The sequence below is a fragment of the Mustela lutreola genome, chromosome 2, assembly GCF_030435805.1.
Source record: "Mustela lutreola isolate mMusLut2 chromosome 2, mMusLut2.pri, whole genome shotgun sequence".
Taxonomy (NCBI): domain Eukaryota; kingdom Metazoa; phylum Chordata; class Mammalia; order Carnivora; family Mustelidae; genus Mustela; species Mustela lutreola.
Genome location: NC_081291.1, coordinates 102,804,080 through 102,822,436, shown reverse-complemented (window position 1 = coordinate 102,822,436; position 18,357 = coordinate 102,804,080). Strand labels below are relative to the sequence as shown.

General features: G+C 39.6%; 1 protein-coding gene across 7 annotated transcripts in view; it reads right to left on the bottom strand.

Moving 5' to 3' along the window:
• The window catches only part of PARP15 (poly(ADP-ribose) polymerase family member 15), a 55,778-nt gene that overhangs the window by 5,179 nt on the left and 32,242 nt on the right, over positions 1-18,357 (bottom strand). For all 7 annotated transcript variants that reach the window (XM_059162835.1, XM_059162831.1, XM_059162833.1 and 4 more), the window contains 5 exons: positions 12,518-12,580; positions 11,299-11,466; positions 8,531-8,737; positions 3,867-4,000; positions 274-448 (listed from right to left, as the gene is read on the bottom strand). In XM_059162835.1, the coding sequence (XP_059018818.1) occupies positions 274-448; positions 3,867-4,000; positions 8,531-8,737; positions 11,299-11,466; positions 12,518-12,580 (747 nt within the window). The remainder of the gene's footprint in view (positions 1-273; positions 449-3,866; positions 4,001-8,530; positions 8,738-11,298; positions 11,467-12,517; positions 12,581-18,357) is intronic.

Genomic DNA, 18,357 nt, shown 5'->3' with positions numbered 1-18,357 from the left:
GAAAATTATCACAGTATGTAGAACCATGCCCAAACCTGACACATTTTTTTAATGTCGTTCTTGCCCACCCAAGCCAGTTTTCATCATTTCTACAATTCACTCCCTCTAGCCTTAGAAGGTTGCCAGCCTCCTTTCTAGTGAAACACAAAGAACTTGACCCTGATAATGACAAGATGGCTGCCGTCTATGGTTCTACACTGCTTGGGTGTGAACAGTCAACACTAGAGTTCTCATTCATGTCATTCTAGTCAGCCAGATTACTTGCTTCCTTACCATTCTTCCCAGCATAACTGCGATTAAAGCCATGCTCATTGACATATGGCACTGAGTCTGCATCTGTCCCATGGAACAGGATTCTCTCATTATCTGTATGGCCATTCTTCATGTCCATGTGGTTTTTCTTTATCTGGTAGCTCTGCCAGATGCATACATTCTGTATCCTTTCAATCTACAAATGACAAAAAGCAAAATATTTTGAAAATGACTTTAGAGCTCAGTGTATTGTGCTTGTTGTGGATTTAAAATAGCAAGTTAGAGGAGAAGGAGGACTGGAGGAGGGGAAAAAGGAAAAAGAAAAGAAAATGCAAATCAACAGCCAATTAATTCAGAGAATAGGTAACTTTCTGCTTTTATTTTTTTAAATATTTTATTCATTTATTTGCCAGAGAATGAGAGAGAGAAAGAGCGCCCAAGCAGGGAATGGCAGGCAGACGGAGAAGCAGGCACCCTGTTGAGCAAGGAGCCCAATGCAGGACTCAATCCCAGGACCCCGAGACATGACCTGAGCTGAAGGCAGACACTTAACTGACTGAACCATCCAGGCACCTCTGCTTTCTTCCCTTAGGAAAAGGCTAGGTTAAGAGTATCTATACTTTGTAATAGTGCTTATTATAATCTATTTTATATAATAGAATTTATGTTATATAAAAACATTTGCCTATAGATATTATCCTGAATTCCTGGAGATTCATTCACATTCAAATTCTTATTCAAGGGGCGCCTGAGTGGCTCGGTTGGTTAAGTGTCTAACTCTTGATTTCGGCATAGATTGTGATCTTAGGGTTATGATAGAATCCCATGTCAGGCTCCACACTGGGCTTGGAGCCTGTTTAAGATTCTTTGTCTCTCCCTCTCTCTCAGCTCCTCCCGCATTTCTCTCTCTCTCTTTCCCCTTTATAAATAAATAAATAAATAAGGGGTGCCTGAGTGGTTCAGTCAGTTAAGCATCTCACTCCTTTTTTTTAAATTTTAAGATTTATTTATCTATTTGAGAGAGAGACAGAGACAGAGACAGAGACACAGAGTACAAGCAGGAAGGGCAGAGGCAGAAGGAGAGAGTATCTCAAGTAGACTCCACGCTGAGCCTGGAGCCAGAGGTGGGGCTCAATCTTATGACCATAAGACAAAACCAAGAGTCAGATAGTCACTGACACTTGATCTCAGGTCAGGTCTTGATCTCACAGTTGTGAGTTCAAGCCCAGTATTAGACTCTATGCTGGGCGTGGAGCTTACTTAAATAATAATAATAATAATCTAAATAAATTAAAAGAAAATAAAAACAAATTCCTACTCAAAAATTTGTAGTCATTTGGTAATTATTTCCTTAAGTCCTTCTGATCTCTAAAACCATTCCATTGGCTTCTTCCAACAACAGTTCTCCTCCATTGCTCTAATTACGGTCACAAATCACCTCATAACTCTAATGACTATTTCTTTCTAGACTCTCAATAGCATTTCAAACCATGAATCATCCCCTCCTTGAAATTTTGTCTTCCTTTAACTTTTTTTTTCAATATATCATTCTCTACTGGTTCTCCTTCCTTCTAGAAAATGAATCTAATATATACTCAGTAATCATCTATTCAAGATATTCTAGATATTCAGTAGATGATTACTGAGTATATCTACTATGAATGAAGCATGTGTTGGATCTCTGAAAGAAACTTTCAGTGTAGTGGGGGAGAAAGACAAGTTAAAAATCTCTGCCTCTCAGAGTGATAAGGGGTTGGTAAGGAGAACACAACACAGAGTATGAAAGCAAAAGAAAAGGATCCAGGTAATCTAAGTCTAGGGAAAGAGGAAAAAATCTGAAAGCATGATGTCCTAGAAACAAAAGAAGAGAGTTCAAGGAGAACTGTGTGCACCCCCATGTTCCCTGCAGCATTATTCATAATAGCTAAGATATGAAAGCAACCCAAGTGTCCAGTGATAGATGAATGGGTAATGAAAATGTCACATACACACACACACACACACACACACACACACACACACACACTACTATCCGGATATAAAAAAGCAAAAAATCTTGCCATGGACCTTGAGGGCATTATGCTAAGTGAAGTAAGTCAGACAGAGAAGGACAATTACCATATGAGAAGAATGGAGCAGTTACCTATAGCAGGTGTTGAGGAGAAGTCAAGTAATAAAAGCAGGAAGGAAAGTTGTTTTGAGACAGATGAAGATCTCAAGTAGAGTGTTGAAATTCTGCAAAGGGGAATGCATGAAGGAGTTTACGGGAAGAAGCAATAAAGGATTCCAGCACCTGGAGAGTCCAGCAGAGGTTGGCAACCAGGAATTAATAATGATTTTATCTAGGGGCAGCAAGAGAGAAAGTATATTATGGAATTAATCCAAAAGTGAGGTGTTTCAACATGGGTATAATAGAAGAATAAGAGCCAAGAAAGTTGGCCAGATATTGGGTAAACACAATTGAACAAGGTTCTTATACTCTCAACAGCTTTTAATATCAATGAAGCATCTCCTCCTTTAAATTTTGTCCTTTCTGCAGGAGTCTCTCTCTTTGGATTCTCTTTCTTTCTCAGGAAGAAAGTTCATTCTGTAGGTATTGTGTCCTACGATATGCTAGGCACCAGGATAGGTAATGGGAATGCAACTCCTACTTTAAGAACCCCATTGTCTAATGGGGGAGTCAGGCACATGAAAGCTTATGAAAGCACAATTTCTTAAATGCTATAATGTGGTTGAGTACACAGTTTTATGGAAGTAGCAGCCAGATTTTTAAATGACTAGGATGCCACACCCTGCTCTGATAACAGGGTATGATAATGACCTTCTAATAAACTCCTGTACTTTGCTGGCTCAAATTTTTATGCAGCATGGTGAACATTGTGAGAATCCCTGAACATCCATTCTAATTCATTCCCATTGTACAGCAACTGCTGGTCTGGGTGGAGTTGGACTCACTACAGTTCTCCACTTAAGTAGAGAATTAGGTGGAGCCTAAGTGGGTCTAACCAATCAGGGTAATCTCATGATTGGGATTGTACAATGATGGCATTTGATAGCCCAGGTCCAAGCCAACCAGCAAATAGCACTCTTGGGACACAGACTGGTTGGAGTGCTCTGCTCAACTCAAAGCCTGGGACTCTAGTCCAGTGGTTGTGTCCCTTCCATGGGTTGTGAATGGAGGAAGCAGAGACCCTGATTGCCACACACAGCCATCCTACAATTATGAAGAGAGTCCAGCCTCTACATGAAGCTGACTCTGTGGATGGCAAAGCCAGAGAAACTGGATCCAGCTATTCCAAAGACCATCCTACTTCTGAACATTTCTAATACATTTCTCCTTGTTTAATCAGTTTGAATGGGTTTGTTTGTAAATTGTAAGTGAAAGTATCCAAACATATAAATGTCACTTTGGGGAATATTCTTCATTACTGTTAATGAATGAACCATTAGATTTGAAATCTATGGAGGTTGAGTTAGTCTAATTAAAATAAATATAGTAAGGTACAAAGGAAGGAGGAGTGTTATTTTAAAAAGATGGCTTTCATGTTAGTAGTTCTTTGATAGTTAAAAGAAGTAATTTTTTAAAAAGAAGTAATTTTTAAATAAAATATTACCTTCTCTATTTCGTAGGCAGGACAAGTTTCAGAGAACTTGTCCTTTATGGTGTCATATTCTGACTGTCCGGGGAGTAGCTCAATCACACAGGATAGCTGCTGATTCATGTCAGCCCAGTGTTCAGGAAGATTACCTGAAAAGTCAACATTTGGTGAAAACACAATATCCATTTCCAGGGATCTCTGCAAATCAGGGTACTTCCTATGCTCTTATTTCACATTTATCTAATCCTGGTCTTTTGGATAAGAAAAAACAAAACAAAACAAAACAAAAAACAAGAAAGCTACACATTTCAGTTGCTGCTTTTATCCATTCTCAGTTGGTAAACACAGATGGAATGAACGGTTCTGATGTTAATATAACATATATTAACTAATGCCCTAGCTCAAGTATTTAGGTATAATTTCATTCACTATAGCTTGAAATTATAATTTCCCCAGAAAGCTCTATGGAATTAATTCCATAAGAATTAAGTAACTGATATGTTGGGGTTCCTAGGTGGCTCAATTGGTTGAGCATCCAACTCTGGATATTAGTGGGGTCAGTCTCATGGTCATGAGTTCAAGCCCCACTGTGGGCTCCATAGTGGGTATGAAGCCCACTTTAAAAAAAGTTTTTTTTAAAAAACCTGATGTGTAAACATGAAAGCCAATTCATCAATGTTTTCATGTTTATCAGTTTTATTTATTGTGGTTATTATTTTTCTTTTGAAATGTGATTACCTTGTTAAAGATATTTAAAGACATTGTTCTATAGCCTACCTTCTATTTCCAAACTAGAGAAAGCACCATATAAAGAAAACAGTGGAAATACTAAGTAAACACTTTCACATAAGGTGATGATGCTCAAAATTTTCCTTTGCTTTCCAATGGCCTCCAGAACCTTCTAATACATTGAGGCTACACACCAAGTTGCTGAGATGGCATGACAAGTAGAACTATGGACAGACTGTGTTAGAGAAGGAAATGCCAGAAAATGGCAAAACACCACAGGTAAAGGCCAAAGGATTTCTCCTTACAAACAAAGCCAGAATTTACTCATTTTTAGTACAAGATATCCAGGGCTGGGAGAGCAACCAGGTACTCTCTTCCTGTTTAGCAAGTCCATCCAGGGAATGAAGTTCTGTTCACAAAGGCAAGCATCAAAGCCTAATCTGGAAGCGGTCTTCAAATTCTACTTTAAGAGTTTTTCCTGGAGAAGTTTCCCACAGCAGGATGTGTAGTGTGTGCAAATTAAATTCTTTCCATTCTCCCACTGTCCACTCCCTCCAAAGCTTTGGCCTAGTAATGTGAAGTCCTAGGTCTTAGAGTCTCCTCAAACCTGCTACTTTCTTTTCTCCAAATACAGAGGCAAGCCTGAGAAGCAAGTCAAGTTTTTCTTTGGGCTCTCTCTTCCTTTCATGTCATGAGGTTGCAGAGCAGAAAATACCAGGGCTTGGAATCAGAAGACCTGCTCAGCCTCAACCTGTGCCCAGCCACAGGGTATGGAACAAGTAGTATCAAGTTTGAGTGAGTTTTCATTTTCTCTTTTGTAAAATGGAACTGATAGAATCTGCTCTATTTGTCACCTAATGGGATTGTTTCAAGTTTAAAATACAATAAAGGTTGTAAAAACGCTTTTAGGGAATCCTTTACAAACATAGTTATTATTCTTAAAAAAATAATTAAACTTGATATTTTCTATATCCTAGAGGCATTTGCATTTAAAGGAGTAAGGAGCACCTAGGTGGCTCAGTCAGTTGGGCGTCCAACTCTTGATTTCAGCTCAGGTCATGGGATCGAGGTCAGTGGCAGGCTCTGTGCTCAGTGCAGTCTGCTTCAGATTTTCTCTCTTTTCCTCTGCCCTTCCCTACCCTTCCGCTCTGGCACTCTCTCTTTCTCTCATTTTCCTCTCAAAACTAAAATAAAGAATCTTTAAAAAATAAAAATAAACATAAAAAGGGAGGAAAGTTTAAAGACAAGGGTATTTTCTTGAGATGAACAACTCAAATCACTCCCTTAAACCACACCAAACTACACTACTTATTCTGCTTGTGGACAGAAGGTGTCCCTGGACAATTTAGAGATGAGAAAGCTGAGCTCCAGGAAGGCTGAGTACTCACATATCCAATGTTACGTGGAAGGCCACCATCCAAGGAAGGAAAGGATTGTGTTCTAGTGACGCTCAGCCCAGTGCTTTATCGGTGGTAATAAAAAGGTAATACCTTTTTTCAAGTGTTTACCAGGTACCAGGTACTTTCCTGAGTGCTTTTCCTATAAATCTCTTTTAAAAGATAAAGCTCAATCTACTTTTCCATTCCCGATGTTTGGGGTAAATGCCCTCCTACACCTCTCCTTGTGCAGCCTGCCTCAGGTTCCTCTCCACAGGTAGGGGTGGGACGACACACCAAGAATCCTGGCTCTGCCTTCAGCTTCATTCTCTCCACCTTCACAGTCTCCATGGATAGTTGGAGCCACACTCCATGACTTCAACTCCCACCTATTTACATGACTCCCAAATCTGTGTCTCTAGGGTGTGATATTTAATTCGTGCCCAGTAACAGTGCTCTGAATCAATGAATAGCTTAAATGTGCTTTGGAAAAGCAATTGTGTATCATTTGCTCAAATGAAACTCCAAGTTGTCCTCTGTAAGTTCTCTTTAAAGAAGTCCACAAGATGAAAAAAAAAATCCACATGATAAATTCTTACTAAAATCCAAGTTTATCTCTGCCAACAAACTTGTTTTTATCTGACATTTTATCTGTATTATTCCTTTCATCTAACAACTGTAAGGCAGTTTTGTTGTTGTTTGGTTTTGCCCCAAGTGCCATTCATTGGGTCACTGGTCTGCTCATTTTACTTATCTTTTGTTTGCTTGTCTCTTATTCTTTCTTTTCTTTCCTTTTTTTTTTTTTTTTTTTTAAGAGAGAGAAATGAGCAGGGAGAGCAGAGGGAGAGAAGGAGAGAGAATCTTAAGCAGGCTCCATGCCCAGGGCAGAGCCCAACCTGGGGCTCCATCTCATGACCCTGAGACCACATCCTGAGGGAAAATCAAGACTGGAACATTTAACCGACTGAGCCACCCAGGTACCCCTTTCTGTTTTTTAAATTTCAGAAGTCATTTTAAATTCTTGGTGTAAGCAGGGAGTGGATGAACCAGTTAATTTGTATTTAAATACAAATTTTCTTCTGCAAGGACCGAAGGGGTAAATGTTAATTTATATATCCCTTGGTACTCTAGTAGGTATATGTTATTTTTAACCATCCAGCAGCCTCTTCCCCTTCTTCTGTTAAAAGCATCTTGAATTTCCTTTGGTGAACAACTCTTCCTCATTGCTTCGGAGTGATCCCCTTCAGTTCAAGAATAGAGCATGTGACTCTGGGTTGGCTGATTTGTGTAATTCCAGTTCCCTAGCTGCAATGATGACCTAAGCTGATTCAGTCAGAAGGAATTTCTGCCTTATGTGAACATCTCTGTTCCCAGGCATCACATTCCTGTGATGAGTATATATTACCCCCGGATATACCTTTTCCTATTGGATCTGACTGTGTAGGCATATGGTCCTGAAACTGTTAGCTGCCATCTTTAACCATGTGAAACCTGAAAATAAAGACAACACAGCTGACAAGAGAGTGAGAGATGAAGAAATTCAGATGAAGAAGAGAGATGAAGAAATATATATATAGATTATATAATATGAGCACCTGGATCAAACTGGCCCTGAAGCCAGGTATGCCTGGACTTTAATAATCATGTGAGTCAATTAATTTCATTTTTCCATAAACCAGTTTAAATTGGATTTTCTATTACTTGCTATTGCAAGAACATTAATAGACCCAACTGCTATTTTCATTTTTATTTACTTTGTGTGTGTGTGTGTGTGTGTGTGTGTGTGTGTAGCTCTTACATGTGTTATATGTGAAGGCACATTGAATAGTTATCAGTAGGTTAATTATAGAGAGAACTGAAATTATTACTGGCAGGATCAGGCAATAATTTCCAGTTTAGAGACAGCTGCTGATGACAGGTGTGCTTCATCACTAGTAAAACCCACACTGCTCTATGAGTGAGTGCCCAAAATGGGCAAAAACCGTGATTGCAAGAGGAAGCTGCTTTTCTAGTTATTTTCACAGCAGTACAGAAGCCTCAAAATGGGGAAAGAGGAGCAGGTCAATAGATACTTAAACATTATGCATAAACACCCATCTTACAGAGAAGAAACTAGGAATCTGCCTGCTCAGGAAGTAGTACAACCAAATGGCCCTGACCACTCCCTTCTTCAATCTGCTTCCATTGTCAGGCTAACTTGTCTAGTGGTGAATAATCAATAAATGAGTATCGGTCAGCTGGTTCATAGCTACAAGGAGCACTGAGGGTTGATAATAATCCATAATTAAATAATGAGGTAACTGGCTTAGGATTTTCAAAGTCCATCCCGCTCTTCTGCTTTCTCATCTATATTCTCTTCCTGTTCCTTTGCTATTCCTGCTTCCCAGGAGTGATTCTGCCCTCAGAATAATTGGCAGATAGGAGGCTGCATTCCATAGTTCTTGTATTTTCCCACATATTATAGGAGGCTATCTGTAGAATCCTAAAACTGATAAAACAATGAGCATTAATAGCTACACATTTGCTAAGGGATAGGAAAGATAACCCCATGATTTTCTGAAGAAGATCATTTACATGCAGTCTCGAAGCGCGTGGGCTGAAGGACAGGTGACATGGACTTCTCTCTCTTTTTCATGTTGTCATAGAATACATGTATCAATTCCAATAGAAAGATGACAACTTTAACTCTCCGTAATGATGGGATGGGATGTTTCCGTGCGAAGTCTATAACAGCACTGATCATATCATCAGCAACTGTGGCTGGGTTTTTTCCAGCATTTCCTGAAAAAGAAACATTTTTTTAAGTGACCAAAAGAAGCTTTAGCTGGTGTTAGTCAAGTGATGAAATCTGGAAAACATGGGTTTTGGTGTTGAGACAGAAGCAAGCAGCCCGACAGCAGAAATGGATCTGGCACTCCTAGCTGGGTGTTCGTGTCCTCTGGCTGAACACAATTTCATAGAATATCATCTGATGTAACCACTCTGTGGCTGTGATCAATTTAGTCCAGCACAACCACTGAATAATCATGTCTGACCACAGGCAAAAACATGAACACTATCCAAACCACAAAAATGGCCAAACATTCCCCATCTTCACTAGTAGGAGCAAGTGCTGCTTCATTAATAATCACAACTTTGGCCATTTTCTTTGCCTCTTCCAGGTAAGATATCCAATCATAGAACCATGCCTGCTTCCTCAAAGAATCCAATCCAGAGCAAAACCCCATGTACTTGAGACTACCACAAAGTTACCCAGCACAAGCTCAGATCTACTAATAGTCCTTAATGACCTCTTGGTGAGATGCTGCATGGTTCCTCATAGTGTGTGCTCCTGGTGGTCTTGAACTGTAGGGCACTGGCAGCACAGAGAACAGACCATGTGATCCGGGTGCAGAAAAACTGGGTTCATGTCCTGGCTCTCCAGTGATTAGCTGTGGGATCTTGGCTAAGTCATTCAATTCCTCTCATACCAGTTGGCTAGGGATGATAACAAACTGCCGTAATTGGTGGCTTAGGCAACACAAATGTATTTTCTCACAATTCTGGAGGCTAGAAGTCTGATATTGAGGTTTTGGAAAGACTGATTTGAGTTCTCTGAGACTTGTAGATGGCTGTCTTTTCCTATGTCTTCATATGGTCTTCTCTCTGTATCCGTGGATGTTCTAATCTCCCAACTAACAAGGACACTGGTCATATTGGATTAGGGACCACCCTCATGACCTCATTTTAACTTAATTATCTCTTGAAAGAATCTCTCATCAAATATAGTTACATTCTGAGGTACTGGGAATCACAGCTTCAACATACGAATTTGGCAGGGAGAACATAACTCAGCCCACAACACCTCCAAACTTCAATTTACTCAATTTTATACAATTGCGGTGATAATAGAAGTAATAGCTCATAGAGATAAGAATGTGGCAGCTAACAGTATCGTAATTAAGAGCATAATGGTAATAAAAAAAAAAGTATAATATAAAAAAACAATGTAAAGTTTGAAATGTACAGACCATGCTGCCTGGGTTTGATCCTCGCTATGTTGCTGACTAGCTATGTGACCTTGTACACTAATACTTCAAATTCTTATCTGCAAAATGGGGAAACTAAGAGTCATGGGTGGGTCTAGGTTTTAAAGGGTTTAAAATTTATACATCTCAGAAAAAGAACACAAAATAAAAACATAAAACTATATATAAAAGGGACTATTTATAATCAAAAAAGAAATCACAATAAAGTATAAATTTTGAAATTTTGAAAAACTGTAATTCCTACATCAACTTTCCTTAGCTATATTCCAAAAATGCTCGCAGCCTTTCCAATGCTCAGTGTCAGGAAAAGTCTGAGAAGTCAAAGTGAGAAGAAACAGCGATGCTGACCCACAGAGGTTAAAAAATCTTACTTTTGAAACTTTATGAATCATACGATCATGTGATGGCATTGTTAGGGCCCTCCCAGGCCCTTTTAAAAAGCTTGCGCGACTGAGCATGAATGAATCAGGGAACTGGTCATTAGCATCACCTTCAACTAAGAGCAACTTCTTGTATACTATGATAGAGATGAGGAGGAAAAGTTTTCCTAGAAACTGGGAGTAGGATGGACCCGAGCTTCTTGCTTAAGGAAAGCAACTGCACCCTACTCATGGCTTTATGCCTTGGAACTTGCAGCAGGCCTGGGAAACAGCCTTTCAATCTAATAAATGCATGAATGAGAGCCAGTAGGAGATGCTGCAGTCAACCCAATAGCGGACATATTAAAGGTTTGGAAACCAGAAGCAAGGCTGACACTGAATAACCCCTGGGAGAAGACTAAGTAGAATGTGCTGAGTGTAGGGTCTGGGGACACAAAGAAGCAAGCTGGCAGGATAGCCAGAGCATCGTGGTACCACCGAAGGAGGAGATCAGAAAATGGGACAACTCAGGAGAGGTGGCTGTTTGTAAGGGATGATGAGGATGAGTTTGGATTCTGCCATAAAGTCTCTGGTGACAGAAATCTGCCAGAGGAGATCCGGGGGAAGGAGAAATGCTGATCCAAAAGTCAGTGCAAAAAGGGTAACAGATACAGTAAGAGCAAACAAATCACCCAAAGGAAAAACATGAACAGTAAGAACACCATGGCGTTAAGGGCCAAACATGCAAAGATACCTGGCGAACATGCAATAAAGAATAAAGATGTATTAAAGAGGCATAGGCCCCAGAGATGGCCCTCCGGGTCTGCAAGTTGGTGGACTCTCTGATTTACGTCACTATCGCTGCCTGGACTCAGCAATGAATTCACTAACAGTGAGGCAAAGTCTAAAGGAATGTGGATGATTCAGAATCTTGGATTGATGAGAGGCTACAAACCTGTTCCGATGGCCGGAAGGGAAACAGAAGTGTACTTCCTCTGCTCACACTCTTCTAGAACAGTGGAGACCGTTTTCCTGACATCATTTTCCCCAAGAACATGGATTATTATCTTGCACATCAAGTTTCCACCTTGTGTAACTATAAAATCTCTGTGAGGCTGTGCAGCTTGAACAGGGAAGAAAAGGAAACACACAGCAGTTACTTACAGGAAGCGGCAAGAGGATCACCGAGCCATGAAAGCAGCTGCCGTTGTAGAAAGCTGTGATGATTTCTGAACAAGTCCAGCCTCCCTCCATCTAGCTGGTTTCACTCGCTGGGACTGTGCCAGGCTCATTTTCTGTACAATCAGGATTCTTTAACTCGACAACGACATTGTTGAATATGTGGGGTGCTATTCAAAACCACTCTACCTCCTTTGGTCTACTCAATCCTCAAAACAAGGCTATTGGTACTATTTTGTCCATTTCACAGATTCAACAGAAGCTCAGAAAGGTAAGGTCCACAGCAAAGATTGCCTGGGATTTGAACCCAAGCAGTCAATGTCCAGACCTCTTAACCCCCAAATTGTTGTCCAGAAGAGCAATGTCTATGCTTATTCGGCTGGATTTGTTTTTCAAGGAGAGAAAAGCAATGCATTTGGTGGTGTACAAGAATTGGAGAATTGAAAAAAAAAAAAAAAAAGAATTGGAGAATTGGTGTCCAAGAACACCTCAGACCCACCCAGGTTCCACCCTGACTCATGTCAGGTAGACGATGTCCTATCACAAGTAGAACAAGGTTGGGGAAAGAGAAAGATGACTTATATAGCACTTTAGGCAACTTGTCCTGTTCCTTGTCCTGATGCTCACACCCACCTGCGGGGAAACTATTACCATACTCCTGCCTGGTTAATAGAACCCAGAACCAGCTCACAGATAAGAGAAAAAAAGCTCTTATAGATGAGATGGCAGGCTCAGGATCCCTCAGTAAGTGGTGGAGGCTGGACTACTAGGAGCCAGGCCTAGGCTCTGTTTAATAGTTAGGAAAAGACAGGTGGGATGGTGAAAGGGAGGATTACTTCCCAAAGCCATAGAGTCACACCCCCTGGATCTGCTCTCCCAGAGAATCCACCTCTTTCCAAAGTACTCAACACTTCCTCCTCCTGTAGGTCCTATTACAGTCTTCTCAGCCCTCTAATCTCCTAGGGGTTGTAACCAAAAGTAACATGTAACCATACCTAGTACAACACATTCATTTTCCACAGCTGGTCCGGCACCTTCTAAAATTGCTTTTGACACCCCTAAGTAAGAAAAAAACATTAAGTTAAAATTAATTAAAATAAATTAAACTTATTTTAAGTTAATTAAATGTAATATTTAATTAATGAAATTAAAATAAATTTAAATTAGTTAAAATAAAAAGCATTAGTTCAAATGCAATGCATGATTATAGCTTTTGTACATTAAACTTTTGTCCAGCTCACCCCTTTGTGCATAATTCACTGATGGCCCCCACAGAAAAAACCACCGTTTCCATAGCAAGTTTCATTCAGGCTGAGTAATAAACACTCTGAACTACAGCGTGAGGGAACTGCCCAATAGTGGACAGTCCCCTGTGTCTGGAGCTCTACAGGCTCTATCTGTACAGAGATATTTTTGCAGTTATTTGAAATTTTTTGCATTCTACCCTTATTATTTCATAAAGTTGAAAAACATAAAAATGAAAGTTCAGATACTAATGAGAAGCATGGAGCTCAAAACTGAAACACCACTGAGCATTTCACAGAAGTTCTGTGGTTTTTGTGTTATTTTTTCACAGGTAGACACACAGCTGGCTGCTTTCAGTCCTGTGAATCTTCCGGTCGAGGCTGGAGCTTCACCACCTGGTTATTGCTGGTGACGGCAGGGTTGAGTGGTTGAAAGCACAGCCTATGCATGTGACAACCTAAGTTAGGGTTGCCTCTGCCACTTACTGGCTAACATGGACCTAGTCAGTTCCGCAACTATTATAGAGTCTGGCACACTACTCCCCTACCATGGGTTATTTGAACATTGAAAGAGACAATGGATAAAAGATGCTTCGTGCAGAATCTGGCCCACTCAAAGCATTGAATAATTTTTAGTTATTTAATCATTATAAAGATCAATCTATCCTCTATCTATTTATCTACCTATCATCTATCTAGGTCTCCTTGATTATATATGTATGTTATGAATTGTCTCTCTTTTTTTTAAGATTTTATTTATTTATTTGACAGAGATCACAAGTAGGCAGAGAGGCAAGCAGAGAGAGAGAGAGGAGGAAGCAGGCTCCCTGCCGAGCAGAGAGCATGGTGTGGGACTCGATCCCAGGACCCTGAGATCATGACCTGAACTGAAGGCAGAGGCTTAACCCACTGAGCCACTGAATTGTCTCTTTTTTTTTTTTTTTTTTTATATGAACTATTTTTGTTTTAATATTTCAACTGGATATATTTAATGTGAAGTATACATTATTAATTCTTCAATACTAATATTAGCTTGCCTATAGTGCTTTACAAGATATAATACAAATATTCCAATTACAATGTATTAATACACTAATATACTAATTTTGATTTTTGTAAGCAAATGTTTTTTTTTTTTAATTTTTTATTTTTTATAAACATATATTTTTTATAAACATATATTTTTATCCCCAGGTCTGTGAATCACCAGGTTTACACACTTCACAGCACTCACCAAATCACATACCCTCCCCAATGTCCATAATCCCACCCCCTTCTCCCCAACCCCCTCCCCCCGGCAACCCTCAGTTTGTTTTGTGAGATTAAGAGTCACTTATGGTTTGTCTCCCTCCCAATCCCATCTTGTTTCATTTATTCTTCTACCCATTTAAGCCTCCATGTTGCATCACCACTTCCTCATATCAGGGAGATCATATGATAGTTGTCTTTCTCTGCTTGACTTATTTCGCTAAGCATGATACGCTCTAGTTCCATCCACGTTGTTGCAAATGGCAAGATTTCATTTCTTTTGATGGCTGCATAGTATTCCATTGTGTATATATACCACATCTTCTTGATCCATTCATCTGTTGATGGACATCTAGGTTCTTTCCATAGTTTGGCTATTGTGGACATTGCTGCTATAAACATTCAGGTGCATGTGTCCCTTTGGATCACTACATTTGTATCTTTAGGGTAAATACCCAATAGTGCAATTGCTGGGTCATAGGGCAGTTCTATTTTCAACATTTTGAGGAACCTCCATGCTGTTTTCCAGAGTGGCTGCACCAGCTTGCATTCCCACCAACAGTGTAGGAGGGTTCCCCTTTCTCCGCATCCTCGCCAGCATCTGTCATTTCCTGACATGTTGATTTTAGCCATTCTGACTGGTGTGAGGTGATATCTCATTGTGGTTTTGATTTGTATTTCCCTGATGCCGAGTGATATGGAGCACTTTTTCATGTGTCTGTTCGCCATCTGGATGTCTTCTTTGCAGAAATGTCTGTTCATGTCTTCTGCCCATTTCTTGATTGGATTATTTGTTCTTTGGGTGTTGAGTTTGCTAAGTTCTTTATAGATTCTGGACACTAGTCCTTTATCTGATATGTCGTTTGCAAATATCTTCTCCCATTCTGTCAGTTGTCTTTTGATTTTGTTAACTGTTTCCTTTGCTGTGCAAAAGCTTTTGATCTTGATGAAATCCCAGTAGTTCATTTTTTCCCTTGCTTCCCTTGCCTTTTGCGTTGTTCCTAGGAAGATGTTGCTGCGGCAGAGGTTGAAGAGGTTGCTGCCCGTGTTCTCCTCAAGGATTTTGATGGATTCCTTTCGTACATTGAGGTCCTTCATCCATTTTGAGTCTATTTTTGTGTGTGGTGTAAGGAAATGGTCCAATTTCATTTTTCTGCATGTGGCTGTCCAATTTTCCCAGCACCATTTATTGAAAAGGCTGTCTTTTTTCCATTGGACATTCTTTCCTGCTTTGTCGAAGATTAGTTGACCATAGAGTTGAGGGTCTATTTCTGGGCTCTCTATTCTGTTCCATTGATCTATGTGTCTGTTTTTGTGCCAGTACCATGCTGTCTTGATGATGACAGCTTTGTAATAGAGCTTGAAGTCCGGAATTGTGATGCCACCAACGTTGGCTTTCTTTTTCAATATCCCTTTGGCTATTCGAGGTCTTTTCTGGTTCCATATAAATTTTAGAATTATTTGTTCCATTTCTTTGAAAAAGATGGATGGTACTTTGATAGGAATTGCATTAAATGTGTAGATTGCTTTAGGTAGCATAGACATTTTCACAATATTTATTCTTCCAATCCAGGAGCATGGAACATTTTTCCATTTCTTTGTGTCTTCCTCAATTTCTTTCATGAGTACTTTATAGTTTTCTGAGTATAGATTCTGTGTCTCTTTGGTTAGGTTTATTCCTAGGTATCTTATGGTTTTGGATGCAATTGTAAATGGGATTGACTCCTTAATATCTCTTTCTTCTGTCTTGCTGTTGGTGTAGAGAAATGCAACTGATTTCTGTGCATTGATTTTATATCCTGACACTTTACTGAATTCCTGTATAAGTTCTAGCAGTTTTGGAGTGGAGTCTTTTGGGTTTTCCACATATAGTATCATATCATCTGCGAAGAGTGATAATTTGACTTCTTCTTTGCCGATTTGGATGCCTTTAATTTCCTTTTGTTGTCTGATTGCTGAGGCTAGGACCTCTAGTACGATGTTGAATAGCAGTGGTGATAATGGACATCCCTGCCGTGTTCCTGACCTTAGCGGAAAAGCTTTCAGTTTTTCTCCATTGAGAATGATATTTGCGGTGGGTTTTTCATAGATGGCTTTGATGATATTGAGGTATGTGCCCTCTATCCCTACACTTTGAAGAGTTTTGATCAGGAAGGGATGTTGTACTTTGTCAAATGCTTTTTCAGCATCTATTGAGAGTATCATATGGTTCTTGTTCTTACTTTTATTGATGTGTTGTATCACATTGACTGATTTGCGGATGTTGAACCAACCTTGCAGCCCTGGAATAAATCCCACTTGGTCGTGGTGAATAATCTTTTTAATGTACTGTTGAATCCTATTGGCTAGTATTTTGTTGAGTATTTTCGCATCTGTGTTCATCAAGGATATCGGTCTATAGCTCTCTTTTTTGGTGGGATCCTTGTCTGGTTTTGGGATCAAGGTGATGCTGGCCTCATAAAATGAGTTTGGAAGTTTTCCTTCCATTTCTATTTTTTGGAACAGTTTCAGGAGAATAGGAATTAGTTCTTCTTTAAATGTTTGGTAGAATTCCCCCGGGAAGCCGTCTGGCCCTGGGCTTTTGTTTGTTTGGAGATTTTTAATGACTGTTTCAATCTCCTTACTGGTTATGGGTCTGTTCAGGCTTTCTATTTCTTCATGGTTCAGTTGTGGTAGTTTATATGTTTCTAGGAATGCATCCATTTCTTCCAGATTGTCAAATTTATTGCCGTAGAGTTGCTCATAGTATGTTCTTATAATAGTTTGTATTTCTTTGGTGTTAGTTGTGATCTCTCCTCTTTCATTCATGATTTTATTTATTTGGGTCCTTTCTCTTTTCTTTTTGATAAGTCGGGCCAGGGGTTTATCAATTTTATTAATTCTTTCAAAGAACCAGCTCCTAGTTTCGTTGATTTGTTCTATTGTTTTTTTGGTTTCTATTTCATTGATTTCTGCTCTGATCTTTATGATTTCTCTTCTCCTGCTGGGCTTAGGGTTTCTTTCTTGTTCTTTCTCCAGCTCCTTTAGGTGTAGGGTTAGGTTGTGTACCTGAGACCTTTCTTGTTTCTTGAGAAAGGCTTGTACCGCTATATATTTTCCTCTCAGGACTGCCTTTGTTGTGTCCCACAGATTTTGAACCGTTGTATTTTCATTATCATTTGTTTCCATGATTTTTTTCAATTCTTCTTTAATTTCCCGGTTGACCCATTCATTCTTTAGAAGGATACTGTTTAGTCTCCATGTATTTGGGTTCTTTCCAAACTTCCTTTTGTGGTTGAGTTCTAGCTTTAGAGCATTGTGGTCTGAAAATATGCAGGGAATGATCCCAATCTTTTGATACCGGTTGAGTCCTGATTTAGGACCGAGGATGTGATCTATTCTGGAGAATGTTCCATGTGCACTAGAGAAGAATGTGTATTCTGTTGCTTTGGGATGAAATATTCTGAATATATCTGTGATGTCCATCTGGTCCAGTGTGTCGTTTAAGGCCTTTATTTCCTTGCTGATCTTTTGCTTGGATGACCTGTCCATTTCAGTGAGGGGAGTGTTAAAGTCCCCTACTATTATTGTATTATTGTTGATGTGTTTCTTTGATTTTGTTATTAATTGGTTTATATAGTTGGCTGCTCCCACGTTGGGGGCATAGATATTTAAAATTGTTAGATCTTCTTGTTGGACAGACCCTTTGAGTATGATATAGTGTCCTTCCTCATCTCTTATTATAGTCTTTGGCTTAAAATCTAATTGATCTGATATAAGGATCGCCACTCCTGCTTTCTTCTGATGTCCATTAGCATGGTAAATTCTTTTCCACCCCCTCACTTTAAATCTGGAGGTGTCTTCGGGCTTAAAATGTGTTTCTTGGAGGCAACATATAGATGGGTTTTGTTTTTTTATCCATTCTGATACCCTGTGTCTTTTGACAGGGGCATTTAGCCCATTCACATTCAGGGTAACTATTGAGAGATATGAATTTAGTGCCATTGTATTGCCTGTAAGGTGACTGTTACTGTATATGGTCTCTGTTCCTTTCTGATCTACCACTTGTAGGCTCTCTCTTTGCTTAGAGGACCCCTCTCAATATTTCCTGTAGAGCTGGTTTGGTATTTGCAAATTCTTTCAGTTGTTGTTTGTCCTGGAAGCTTTTAATCTCTCCTTCTATTTTCAATGATAGCCTAGCTGGATATAGTATTCTTGGCTGCATGTTTTTCTCGTTTAGTGCTCTGAAAATATCATGCCAGCTCTTTCTGGCCTGCCAGGTCTCTGTGGATAAGTCAGCTGCCAATCTAATATTTTTACCATTGTATGTTACAGACTTCTTTTCCCGGGCTGCTTTCAGGATT